The sequence below is a fragment of the Schistocerca serialis genome, chromosome 4, assembly GCF_023864345.2.
Source record: "Schistocerca serialis cubense isolate TAMUIC-IGC-003099 chromosome 4, iqSchSeri2.2, whole genome shotgun sequence".
In the NCBI taxonomy this organism is placed as follows: Eukaryota; Metazoa; Arthropoda; class Insecta; order Orthoptera; family Acrididae; genus Schistocerca; species Schistocerca serialis.
Window position 1 is genome coordinate 69,714,505 of NC_064641.1, and position 14,086 is coordinate 69,728,590.

General features: G+C 42.5%; 1 protein-coding gene across 1 annotated transcript in view; it reads right to left on the reverse strand.

Annotated features, from left to right (window-relative positions):
* The window catches only part of LOC126474072 (probable NADH dehydrogenase [ubiquinone] flavoprotein 2, mitochondrial), a 57,947-nt gene that overhangs the window by 15,210 nt on the left and 28,651 nt on the right, over positions 1-14,086 (reverse strand). The window contains exon 3 of the mRNA XM_050101481.1: positions 4,935-4,997. Within this exon, the coding sequence (XP_049957438.1) occupies positions 4,935-4,997 (63 nt within the window). The remainder of the gene's footprint in view (positions 1-4,934; positions 4,998-14,086) is intronic.

Genomic DNA, 14,086 nt, shown 5'->3' on the forward strand with positions numbered 1-14,086 from the left:
GTAGATGCTGTGTTCCTTGACTTCCGCAAGGCGTTCAATACAGTTCCCCCCAGTCGTTTAATGAACAAAGTAAGAGCATATGGACTATCAGACCAATTGTGTGATTGGATTGAAGAGTTCTTAGATAACAGAACGCAGCATGTCATTCTCAATGGAGAGAAGTCTTCCGAAGTAAGAGTGATTTCAGGTGTGCCGCAGGGGAGTGTCGTAGGACCGTTGCTATTCATAATATAGATAAACGACCTTGTGGATGACATCGGAAGTTCACAGAGGCTTTTTGCAGATGATGCTGTGGTGTATCGAGAGGTTGTAACAATGGAAAATTGTACTGAAATGCAGGAGGATCTGCAGCGAATAGACGCATGGTGCAGGGAATGGCAATTGAATCTCAATGTAGATAAGTGTAATGTGCTGTGAATACATAGAAAGATAGTTCCCTTATCATTTAACTACAAAATAGCAGGTCAGCAATTGGAAGCAGTTAATTGCATAAATTATCAGGGAGTACGCATTAGGAGTGATTTAAAATGGAATGATCATATAAAGTTGTTCGTTGGTAAAGCAGATGCCAGACAGATTCATTGGAAGAATCCTAAGGAAATGCAATCCGAAAACAAAGGAAGTAGGTTACAGTACGCTTGTTCGCCCACTGCTTGAATACTGCTCAACAGTGTGGGACCCGTACCAGATAGGGTTGATAGAAGAGATAGAGAAGATCCAACGGAGAGCAGCGTGCTTCGTTACAGGATCATATAGTAATCGCGAAAGAGTTACGGAGATGATAGATAAACTCCAGTGGAAGACTCTGCAGGAGAGACGCTCAGTAGCTCGGTACGGGCTTTTGTTAAAGTTTCGAGAACATACCTTCACCGAAGAGTCAAGCAGTCTATTGCTCCTCCCTCCTACGTATATCTCGCGAAGAGACCATGAGGATAAAATCAGAGAGATTAGAGCCCACACAGAAGCATACCGACAATCCTTCTTTCCACGAACAATACGAGACTGGAATAGAAGGGAGAACCGATAGAGGTACTCAGGGTACCCTCTGCCACACACCGTCAGGTGGCTTGCGGAGTATGGATGTGGATGTAGATGTAGAAAGCAAATAAGAAAACATGACAACAGTAAACAGCATCTCAATGAAGGGAACATAAGAGATCATCATGATCTATATTAAGAATTGTCATTATATCAAAACCTGTCCAGAAGGATGTGTGAGAGAGAGAGCACAGTCTGTCACCATAGATTACACTGCCACAGGTAAGATCGGAATAAGTCACTGTCACAATTGGTGGCTGCAGTGGCATAGTCCTGGTCCTGGTGCACAATACTGGAGACTTCTCTTATGTCACTCGGATTCATGGTCAGCTTCAAACTCTTGTGTCAGAATGTCGGAGAGCCTATAAATGCTGCCCGGCATATGGATACCAGGAATTGGGTGGCATCAAGTTGCTTTGTGGATGAAAAATAGTGCCGGCTGTGTCCAGTGATCACAGCACCCTCGTTACTAGGGCAGAGTGTTGCAGTGCAGTGGAGCTGTGTTAGCTGCAGGCATCTGAAAGAGCATCAGTCCACAAGGCATTGCTATCTGGTGTGTATGCTGGGTCATCAGACATCGGCCATACACTGCAGATAGAACATCACTTTCACATTTCACATATAACAGTCAGGTAAAGAACACTGATTAAGTTGCACTAGCTGCTGCTGTTTGTTGCGGGTTCACCAATGTAGGAGCTCCTGGTTGGAATGTTTGTAGTGAAATGGAGAAAGCAGATGAGTGGAATGCACACACACTTTATTGCTTAATATAAAGATAAAACAAGACGTGTGCATGATACAACAGCATACATCAGACAGGAAAACGTCAAAAATACTCTTCTTGTGAGAGCTTAACCACACACAAAAGAGTCTTATTCTCACATGGGCATTATTGATGGTGAGGTTCCAACCCCTCCTCCTCCTCCAACTTGTCATTTATTAATTTTAAATGTAGCCACGTAAGAAAAGGACACTAACATTTTCACAAAGTGGACTGCAAGGTGTTCAGGAAGAACTGACACATCAATACAACTACTACCTTAAAGGAAGACATCCCAAACAGTTGCTGACCCAAAAGACTTTGGTCAACACCTGCAATGAAGAGGCACATGCTCCCAAGGAGGAGACTGAACACCCCAGCATTACTTAGTGACCTTAGTGTGAAGCTACTTACAAGGGAGGAGGGTGGTCTGAGAAGGATGTTGCTTGAGGCACTGCATGATGCTTTGATGATCATGAATAGCTGATGCAATATATTTGCTCTGCAACGGCACTAGCTGGCATTGAAGAAGGGCCTGTAGAAAGGGTAACAGCAGTTCCAGCAGCACGGATGCCCACAACCTTGTCGATGCAGTCTGATGAGTGGGGGTGAAAACAACAGCAGAGGTACATAACTGCCAGTTGGCTCTTTTACAAACCCAATGTGGTAGTTAGTCTACGGGGCAGTGACAGCAAAGGCATAAGATTGGAGGAACAGATAGCTGATAGCCAAAAAGGTGCCATGGGCAGCACTTAAGTGGGCAGGAGTACTGCCATTGGGGACACAAATCAAGATTGGAAAAAAAAGCTGGTCAATCAAAAGGCCCCTACCATACAAACTGGTGTGCATTGTAATCCCCGTGTTGGAGGACAAAAGGGGGAATAATTGTTGGATTAAAGTAGTCAGTCATCTCAAGTTAAGTAAGTGCCCAGCCTGAAGGCAAGTAAATGGTGATAGCTGGGGTTGTTTTCGAGCGCGCACGCGCCCCCCCCCCCCCCCCCCACACACACACACACACACACACACACACTCCTATTGCTTCCAGTGTGATATGGAGAGGAATCCACCCTGTGACAGACATGTGCCAATCAATGTACAGACCCTTCCAAATGCTCTACAGGCCAGCATGGTTCTGACAGAGTGCACAGTAACCTTGAACAGTTGGGAAATGGTCACCACTGAAGTGTGTTTCTTTGAGAGCAACATTGATTGCGGAACAATTAGTTGTCGCAGTTCCAGTAGTTCTACTGGATCATCACATTTACTGATTAGGCATGAAGGGGCCAGGGGAACAATTCGCACCCCATGATCACTGTCATCAGTGGAGGTGGAATATCATCAATGAGCACTAGTTATGAGTTAGATGGTGTGGTGGAAACTGCCACCTCCAGGGTCACTGGAGTAATCTTTTCTCAAGATTTCTTCTCCTGCTCCACAAATTTTAACAGTCAGGATTCTTGATAGCTTAATCTGATGTGGATGTAGGAACAGAAAAAGAGTGGGCAGCCCTGGGACCCACAGCCTGTGTCTCCTTCAGCCATTAGCTGGTGACAGCTCTCTGATCTGTTGATTTCCAGAGAGAGGGTTCCTGAATGGGAGATGCCGGAGGAGAAAGCTGCTTCTCCAGCTGGATGCGGGAATTCGTTCCCAAAGATGGTGCTGCAGGAGCCACAAGTGGGAAGGGTCTATCACTCCCACGGTCAGGTTTATTCATGCAACTACCGTATGTTGACACTGACTGAGTAAATTCACCAGCTACTGCTGAAGACCTGTCCACAGTGGTGGCAAAGGTTGATATCAATGAGTCTATTTTTTTCTTGCCTTCAAAATATGAGAGACGATCAGTGACCTTCAGTTCCTGGATTTTGTGTTCTTGGAGTTTGTTAGCACACTTCGGGTATTGGGGAGGATGATCATTCATGCAATTGACACAGACAGGAGCAAAAACAGTGAATTTTTGTGAAATGGCCAACCATAGCCTCCAAAAATTGGGTCATATGTACACAGGAAAGACATACATCCAAAGTGCTAGCATTTTAAACACTGCATCGGGGGTGGGAAATACTGCTTCACATCACAGTGGTAGCACATCAGTTTCACCTTTTTTGCAGATTAATCTCTCTCAAAATTGAGGCTGAATGGGCTGGTGTCTATTCTGTTGTCTTGTGGGGCTTGAATCATACAATGTATGAAGGGGAAAACCTCAACACTCTGTCTGTGTAGTTCATCTGTCTAGTGTCATGTCCTCGTGAAAAATTAATTCCTCTAGCATGTTGAGATTCTTATGGGCTCTGATGATAACAGATACATCATTGAGTTGCTTACAAGAGAGTAACACCAAAGACTGGGTAGGATTTGAAATCTTTAAGATGGAATTTGCTAAGGGGAGAGAATTCATCGAATAAGTTTCCAATACTAAAAAAAGAAGAAAACCCCATTGGTTTAACAGAGAGAGAGGACCCATCACCTGTTTGGGTGCATCCAGGAACTGAGAGGACAAAGTCACTAGGTTTTGTTTTCCTGCCACTGCGTAGCCAAGGAGGAGAAGTTCCTAGCGTCAATTGACACTAAATTGCGGTCAGTCTGAAGAAACTGCCAAGGCCTCGCACCACCGGCTGATAACTTTGGTCATTTGATGATACCAAGTAGCTGCTACGATGCCATCTGCTCCAAGTGAGGGCTTTTCTCATGAGCATCACCCATTCAGAGCAAAGGCCACCTGGCATGATGGCCTGTACTTGGAGTGCTGGTGCCCTCAAATACTCCTTGGCATGTGCAGGGAGATGACAGCTCGGGCATCAACAGTAAGATCCCTCTGTGGTCAGGAGGGCTACCACTGTATACAGGTACTTGACCGGCTACCATAGGCTACCTTCTCCACAGGGCCGAAGTCAGTATAAAGTTTTGAAAAAGGTGGAGGTCAAACCCAGCTACTGGGACCAAACATAAATTACCGATGATATATGGTGTAAAACAGGGTAACGAAGTGCGAGAAGCCAGAATTGATGCCCTATGAGTGAATTAAATTGTCAGCCAGGAATTTGTCCTACAGGTTAGAGTTATATTCCACCAAGGGCTTTCCATTACCATATGCATATCAACTGTCACAAAATCCATTGCTTTTTTGCAGCCTTACCTTCTTATTGGCTTCATTAAATTCAAATGGAATATCTGGGTTGTTTTCTTTGGAATCCCTGTGCTGAAAAATAAATGTAATATTAATGCATGCTGTGTTACAAAGTTTTCTTCACAATTAAAAGCAAGGCAATGGGTATATAGTGTAACAAAAATGGAACTGACACTAAGTGCTAATTTGACAAATCATTAAGAGTATAATCTTAACATATGCTCCTTGAATAAACTGAATAGATAGTATGCTGAAGGAACCTCTTGACCTAACTTTGCACAGAAGGCACTGTTAGTCTGAGTGTGAACAAAGAGTCATTAAGGTAATTCACTGATATGAAAGTGCTCCTCAGATTTATCTATGTGAAGGTTAATTTTGCAATTCTGAACGATGATGATGATTACTCTTGAGTTTAGGACAGGGGATCATTATTAATAACTCTGCATGCCTCTTGGTTCTACCTAAAAATGTATTTGAACAACATTGTAAATGTGAATCATCTCTTTTGTGAAATAATGTACATACTGTTGAACTAATTGCAAGTACACGCAGCATAATCAAAATGGCAAAAAATTAAATATTCACAACTGTTTAATACTCTTTGTTACTGTAACTCAAATTATTTTATGCTCTTGCACTCACGAATTTACAGAGTATATATAAATATCAGCTGACTGCAAGATTTCATTCTGTGTTGTGTTCAACAATTGGGTATAATAAATTTACATTTTACTGTAATATTGTTTTCTTGCAAATGGCATGTTTGGCAGTTATTAATGCAGCAAATAATTAAAAGGTCAGTGAAAAGCCTCAGCTGCATTGTCTTTTGAGTTGGCACACACAACAGAACTTTAAAGTCTCTTGAGCATGTGGTCAGATTAATTGATTAATGTAGAACAAATGTTTGATGGTGAAACGTGTTATCATCATCATCATCATCAGGTAATTCCTGCAGACTGACATCCTGGACTAACAGGTGCAATATATATACCGGTTGTCTCCCCCTTCCACTAACCCTGTGTATGGGCTGCACAATGTGCCAGCCGCGGTCGTGGAGATAACTTGTGCTCCAGAATCGAGTGGCGGTCCTCAGTCTGCACTCCACCTTTGCCGTGCTCAGTGTTCTGTTTCCACTGCATCTGGAGAATTTTCTGTGCTGGAGCCCACACTTGACTAAATCGAAATCCACTGTCCTTGTTGATGAGGTTCTCATGTAGCTGGATTTTGATAGCCTCCTTGTATACAAAGTCCCAGTACTGGGAAGAATTTTGTATCTTCATATTTGACTTTTGCAGTTGGTTTCAAGCCATAGTTCAGAAATTGCTGATTTTTTGGTCTACTAGAGTTTGTTGTTTCATTTGTGTTCCATAGAACTTTCTTCAATTGTGTGAATAGTTTATTCAATCTATGCATTCCTGCACTCACATGATACATAATAAACTCCAGATTTCTGGAGTCCCAGATCATCGTTTACTTTTGCTAAAAGAGACTTGGTCTTTAACTAGCATGCGGTACATACATTTAATATTTTGTTGTCATAAAATTCTATAGATTTTTCCAGATACATTACCTGTGTATGGAATGTAGGCTATCTTTTGTGGCTGGTCTTCATCAGGTGTTGGCTGTAGTGCAGCCTTTTGTTTGAAGGCACATCAAATTTGGTGGTTGCTATAGCTGTTTTTCTGGAACATGACCCTGAGATGGCCCAGTTTCAGTTTTAGCCTTTCTTTGTCAGAGATCACAAGTTTTGTGGACCACCCTGGTTAGCACTCCTTCCCTTTGTGATGGGCGATGACAGCTAGAGGCATGTGTTCCATCCAGTTTTTGCCATTCCTGAACATCAACGAATGACAGCTGACCATTTTGCTCGACCTCCAAGGTGATAAATTTGGTAGTGGATAGACTTAAGATGCTGCAAGAAAACTTGAAGCTCATCTCCCCAGTGAAGCCAAATAGTGAACACATCATCAACATATCCATAAAAGACTGTCAGTTTTAATGGTGCTGGGTCTAGTGCCTTGTCCTCAAAGTCGTCCACGAATATAATGGCCACCACAGGTGACAGAAGACTACCCGTAGGCACGCTATCATCTGTTCATAGTAATGTCCAAAAAGAAAATATGTGGATGGGAACACAAAATTGAAAAGTTTGGTGAATGAAGGTCCAAATTTCTTTTCAATAAGTTCCAATGACTCCTTTAGTGGAACTACTAAAGTGATACAACGTTGAAACTGACTACGAGATCTGAGCTGGCCAATGCGATTTCCCGTACATACTCCACAAACTGAGCCGAGTTCTTGACGTGGTGCTCACATTTGTCAACCAAAAGACTCAAAACTAATGTCAAGTGTTTCGCAAGCTGGTATGTTGGTGCTCCTATTGAAGTCGCTACTGGTATCAGAGGTGTGCCCTCTTTGTGTACCTTTGGAATCCTGTAGCATTTTCTTTGCTCTCTCTTCTGTAAAAGCTGTTCAAAGAAGTTCAGTCATCTTGCACAGCTTCTGGCTGGTTCGAGCCGTCGTCATCATCATCATCATCATCATCATCATCATCATCATCGTCGTCGTCGTCGTCATCTTACAAGCCACATCACCCAGGAGTTTGGGCATTTTCTCTTTGTATTCTGCAAGTATTACTAAGATGGTTATGTTCCTCTTATCCACTGGGTGGATAGCAATGCCTGGACTGTAATGCAGAGAATGCAGTGCAGCTCTTTCCCAACTGGACACGTTATGCCTTGGTGGCGCGAATCTGGCGAGAGTACGGCAAGATTCCCACCATATCTCCTCCGCCATATTGTTCCACTCCGCTGATGATTCCTGTGACGGGTAGTGCTGTTGGTGTTGGGGAAAAGTTTTAGCGTTTCTGAAGGACAGACAAAACATTTTCATTGATGGTTTTCTCTGTAAGATTCACAGTGGTTTGTGAAGTCTGTTGTTTTGGCTATTTTGATGCTAGTCAGTTGAATTTTGAAGACAGCACAGATGCATTTTGTTGTAGGAGGAGGATGAGATTAGTGTTTAACATCCTGTCGACAATGAGGTCATTAAGATGGACCACAAGATCGGACTAGGGACGGATTGGGAAGGAAATCGGCCGTGACCTTTCAAAGAAACCATCCTGGCATTTGCCTGAAACGATTAAAGGAAATCATGGAAAACCAAAATCAGGATGTCCGGAGATGGGTTTGAACCGTCGTCCTCCCGAATGTGAGTCCAATTTGCTAACCACTGCGCCACCCCGCTAGGTGCATTTTGTTATGCCCTCAATGAACATTCAACCAACTCCCAGACAATGGGGATGACCACGGATGCCAATTCTAGATGTAGGGCGTCCTATGGAGTCAAGGTGGTTGTGTGTGTGTGTGTGTGTGTGTGTGTGTGTGTGTGTGTGTGTGTGTGTGCACGCGCGCACCATCCATTATCGCACAAGAGCCAGGTTAGCTCTTCTGGTAATTCAGTTCTCTGCTGGTGTCTGGATATGATGTACAAACTTCACAAAGCTTGGCACAATGTGGATTCATGGCACCTTACAGAAAGGCATGGGCTCTCAGAAGGCATTGTTTCTTATTTCGGAGCTTATCAAGCTTCTTGACTTGCTGTAGCATTCCCTCCCCGTAGAGGAAACTAATGTGTTTCATAGGTTTCCCCAATAAGCTCCTTGAAAGTCTCTTGAGCATGCAACAGATTGATTGATCACAGTAGAATGAATTTTTGATGGCTTAACAAGCTGTTATCATCAGGACCTTCACTTGATTCCTTAGCAAGAGCTATCCCCACCACTGCAGCTGGCGCATCATGTAGTCCATACCGGGGTTAGTGGAGGGCTGAGAGGGGAAAGGGGGGGGGGGGGGGGGGGAGACAAACAATTGTGTGTGTGTGTGTGTGTGTGTGTGTGTGTGTAAAGTTATGTTGTATTTGTAGGTTTTGTCTTCCCATGGAATATGCTGCTTGAAAGTCTCTCGAGCGTGCAGCTGGATTGGTTTGTAGAATGAATTTTTGACAGTGAGCTCACACGCACACAGAGACAGAGATATATATATCACCCGCTGGTCCAGCAGGAGTAACCTGATGATAATGACACAGTATGCCATTGAAAATTCCTTCTACAAACAAACAATCAATCAATCAATCAATCAATCCGAATGCACACTTGAGAGATGAATGTTAAACCATCTAAAGTAAATTACTTGTTCCACAGATCAAATTCATGGTAGACATTATGATGATTGTCAGCAGAATAAACAGAACACTGAAGTATAACCAAAAATGTAAAAGTAATATCTATATGGCTATATGCTAGCCATTTGCAGTTTTTTCCTTAAATATGACTGTACTCAAGACTACTTGTATGGTGTAGAGGGAATTGTTAAGGAAAAACATCTTTAATCTACACTAAGAAACATTTCTGCTATGTGTCAGACATTTCTCTTTCATAGGCAGATCGCCAAAGAGTTTACAACTGCATATTTCACCTCTTTCTGTGTCAAATTTACATTCATTAAAGAAAGTGCAGATAACGATTCCTTCTGCTGTAATTGTGAATATCTCTGTTACTATCAAACTTTTACTGTGACACTGTGGTTAATATTCCCAGCTGCTTAAAGAAATACCTGCAAGATATACGTCTTTCAATATCACGCACCTCTAATAACTTTTTGTGCAATGTATACTTTTATGCCAAATATGTTAACTTACTGACTCCTACATTCCCAATGTTGACAATAAATCTTACGGCAAAAGTTGCTGAATCTAAAGGTTTTAGCAGGTCTACTACATGGTTTTTGCAATTTATGTTTTCATCAATATGCACACACAAATGCTTACATTTTTCTACCCACTTATTATTTATGGCTGGTATACTAGGTTAATCAGAGGTGGGATATTTTTGACAGCACAAACCTGGATGAACTGCATTTTTTTTTCTTTTTCTTTCTTCAAAGTTTAAAGCCACCCCATTTGTGCAAAACCATTCAGTAATTTTCACAAAAACATTATTTACTTCTTTGCTTGGCTTCACAACTATCCTTGTATCATCTGCAAACAGGAGTAATTCTGGCCCCTGATTCAAATAAAATGGCGGATCACTAACATAAAACAAGAACAAAAGTACGCCAATGTTCAAACCCAGTGTCTCATTGGAATTTGTCTGCATGCCAATGATGTGATGCCCTCTTTGTGTTACTTGAACAGCCTAAGGTAACTTCCTGCATTCTGTTTCTTAAATAAGAACCAAACCATACATTTGCTGAAGTATGTACTCCATAAAAACTCTAATAAGATATTAAGACACACAATCAAATGCCTCTGATAAGCCACAGAAGATCACAAACTGTGATATTTTATAATTCAACGATTTTATTAGGTGCTCAGTAAATGCATACATAGTTGACTCAGTCAAATAGTTCTTTTGAAGGCCAAACTGTGATTGGCTATGTATCCCAATATTATATAGGTGGGTGACAATGCTTCAAAACACTACCTACTTAAAATTTTTAGAAATTGACGTGGAAATTACACTTGGTCGTACTTACTGACGTCTGTGAAGTCGGCCATTGTATAGAGAGGCCTAACAAGGGCATAATTCAATCTTACCAGGAAAAAAACACTGAGTTAATGATGCATTACATAAGTGACTAAGAAAATTACGTATTTTAGGGCCACACTTTTTAGTGTTTTATTGGAGATATTATCCACCCCATACGAACTTTTACTTTTTAGGGTTGTGATGATAAAAATGCAGTAAATGAAGCAGGCAAAAAGGAATACAAACGTCTCAAAAATGAAATCGACAGAAAGTGCAAAATGGCTAAGCAGGGATGGCTAGAGGACAAATGTAAGGATGTAGAGGCTGATTTCACTGGGGGGTAAGATAGATACTGCCTACAGGAAAATTAAAGAGACCTTTGGAGAAAAGAGAACCACTTGTATGAATATCAAGAGCTCAGATGGAAACCCAGTTCCAAGCAAAGATGGGAAAGCAGAAAGGCGGAAGGAGTATATAGAGGGTCTACACAAGGGCGATGTACTTGAGGACAATATTATGGAAATGGAAGAGGATGTAGATGAAATGGGAGATATGATTCTGCGTGAAGAGTTTGACAGAGCACTGAAAGACCTGAGACTAAACAAGGCCCCGGGAGTAGACAACATTCCATTAGAACTACTGAGAGCCTTGGGAGAGCCAGTCCTGACAAAACTCTACCATGGTGGAGAGCAAAATGTATGAGACAGGCGAAATACCCTCAGACTTCAAGAAGAACGTAATAATTCCAATCCCACACAAAGCAGGTGTTGACAGATGTGAAAATTACCAAACTATCAGTTTCATAAGTCACAGCTGCAAAATACTAACGCGAATTCTTTACAGACGAATGGAAAAAGTAGTAGAAGCCAACCTTGGGGAAGATCAGTTTGGATTCCGTAAAAATATTGGAACACGTGAGGCAATACTGACCCTACGACTTATCTTAGAAGCTAGATTAAGGAAAGGCAAACCTATGTTTCTAGCATTTGTAGACTTAGAGAAAGCTTTTGACAATGTTGACTGGAATACTCTCTTTCAAATTCTGAAGGTGGCACGGGTAAAATACAGGGAGCGAAAGGCTACTTACAATTTGTACAGAAACCAGATGGCAGTTATAAGAGTCGATGGACATGAAAGGGAAGCAGTGGTTGGGAAGGGAGTGAGACAAGGTTTTAGCCTCTCCCCGATGTTATTCAATCTGTATATTGAGCAAGCAGTGAAGGAAACAAAAGAAAAATTCAGAGTAGTTATTGAAATCCATGGAGAATAAATAAAAACTTTGAGGTTCACCGATGACATTGTAATTCTGTCAGATACAGCAAAGGACTTGGAAGAGCAGTTGAATGGAATGGATAGTGTCTTGAAGGGAGGATATAAGATGAACATCAACAAAAGCAAAACGAGGATAATGGAATGTAGTCGAATTAAGTTGGGTGATGCTGAGGAAATTAGATTAGGAAATGAGACACTTAAAGTAGTAAAGGAGTTTTGCTATTTGTGGAGCAAAATAACTGATGATGGTTGAAGTAGAGAGGATATAAAATGTAGACTGGCAATGGCAAGGAAAGCGTTTCTGAAGAAGAGAAATTTGTTAACATCGAGTATAGATTTAAGTGTCAGGAAATCGTTTCTGAAAGTATTTGTATGGAGTGTAGCCATGTATGGAAGTGAAACATGGACGATAAATAGTTTGGACAAGAAGAGAATAGAAGCTTTCAAAATGTGGTGCTACAGACGAATGCTGAAGATTAGATGGGTAGATCACGTAACTAATGAGGAAGTATTGAATAGGATTGGGGAGAAGAGAAGTTTGTGGCACAACTTGACTAGAAGAAGTGATCGGTTGGTAGGACATGTTCTGAGGCATCAAGGGATCACCAATTTAGTATTAGAGGGCAGCATGGAGGGTAAAAATCATAGAGGGAGACCAAGAGATGAATACACCAAGCAGATTCAGAAGGATGTAGGTTGCAGTAGGTACTGGGAAATGAAGAAGCTTGCACAGGATAGAGTAGCATGGAGAGCTGCAACAAACCAGTCTCAGGACTGAAGACCACCACAATAACAACAACATGATCTTCCTTATTTCTGACAGGGGTGTGAGATTAACCTTTAATGTACTAAATATTCTCTGTATTGCTCCTTCAGTAAACTGGTTTGCTTTCTCTTCTGAACTATCTACACCAACTATCTTCTATGGCCTCTTTCTCTACACAACATCCTGGTCAATCCCTATGTCCTGTGGATGACTCAGGGGCATTACCTGGCCAATCCAACCATTCAGCACTTCCTACTCCAGTCTTGTCACAGGCATATCCTACTCCATCAGAAAATGGCCACCTGTGAAAGCAGCAATGTCATACTGCAACTCTGTTGTAATCACCACACAGCTTTTTATGTGGGTACAGCAACCAACTACACGTCTACTGTAATGAATGACCATCACCAAACTGTGGCCACCCAGTGCACAATATGCAATGAGCACAAAATGTTTGATTTCACTGGCTGCTTCACAACCAGGGCCATCTGGATCTCTTTCCCTCCAGCAACAGCTTTTCTTGCAATACATTCTTCGTTTCCGAATTCCTCCTGGTCTTTATCTCTGTTAGCCCAATGCCCTCACACCCTCCACTCAACAGTTACGCCTGCCTCTGTCCCTTCACCTCAACCCCCACCCCCACCCCCCCCCCCCCCCCCCTCCTCGCAATCCACATCACCTTCATCATGTGGGTATGCTTGTTGGTTGGTTGGTTGGTTTGTGGGATTAAAGGGACCAGACTGCAACGGTCATTGGTCCCTTTTTCCAAAAAAAATTAAAACCACCCAAAGAGAATAAAAACGAACAACAGGAAAGACGGGAGACGACACAGGACAAGAAATACTCCGACAAAGAACAGACAAAACAAATTAAAATCACACCGAGTGTGACGGTGGTTGGCTGACCATAGAGAGAAAAGGGAAAAGCCAACCACCAAAAAACGCATTAAAAAAGCAGACTAAAATCGTAGGCCATAGGCCAGAATCAACACCAAAAAACACACACATTTACATTAAGAGATAAAATCCCCCTGCCCGAATAAAACTCAAAACTAAGTCCACTATGGCAGAGTCGTCAGTTAAAAGCGCAGGGAGCTTATCAGGCAGCGCAAAAGTCTGCCTGAGCACAGTGAAAAGTGCGCACTCCAACAGAATATGGACCACCGTCAAGGGCGCCCCACAACGACAAAGAGGTGGATCCTCACGACACAGTAAATAGCTGTGCGTCAGTCGAGTGTGGCCAAGGCAGAGCCGACAAAGGACGACTGAGTCCCTGCGGGTGGCTTGCATAGATGACCGCCAAACTGTCGTCGTCTCCTTGATACGGCGGAGTTTGTTTGGCACGGGCAGGTTGCGCCATTCAGTGTCCCAGAAATCGAAAACTTTGCGGCGTAATAGTGCCCGCAAATCAGTCACCGGGAGGCCAATCTCCAGAGGTGGTTTACTGGTGGCCTCTTTCGCCAGGCGGTCAACATTTTCACTGCCAGGTATCCCAACATGGCCTGGGGTCCACACAAAGACCACAGAGTTGCCGCAACGTGCAAGAGTATGCAGGGACTCATGGATAGCCATCACCAGACGAGAACGAGGAAAACAC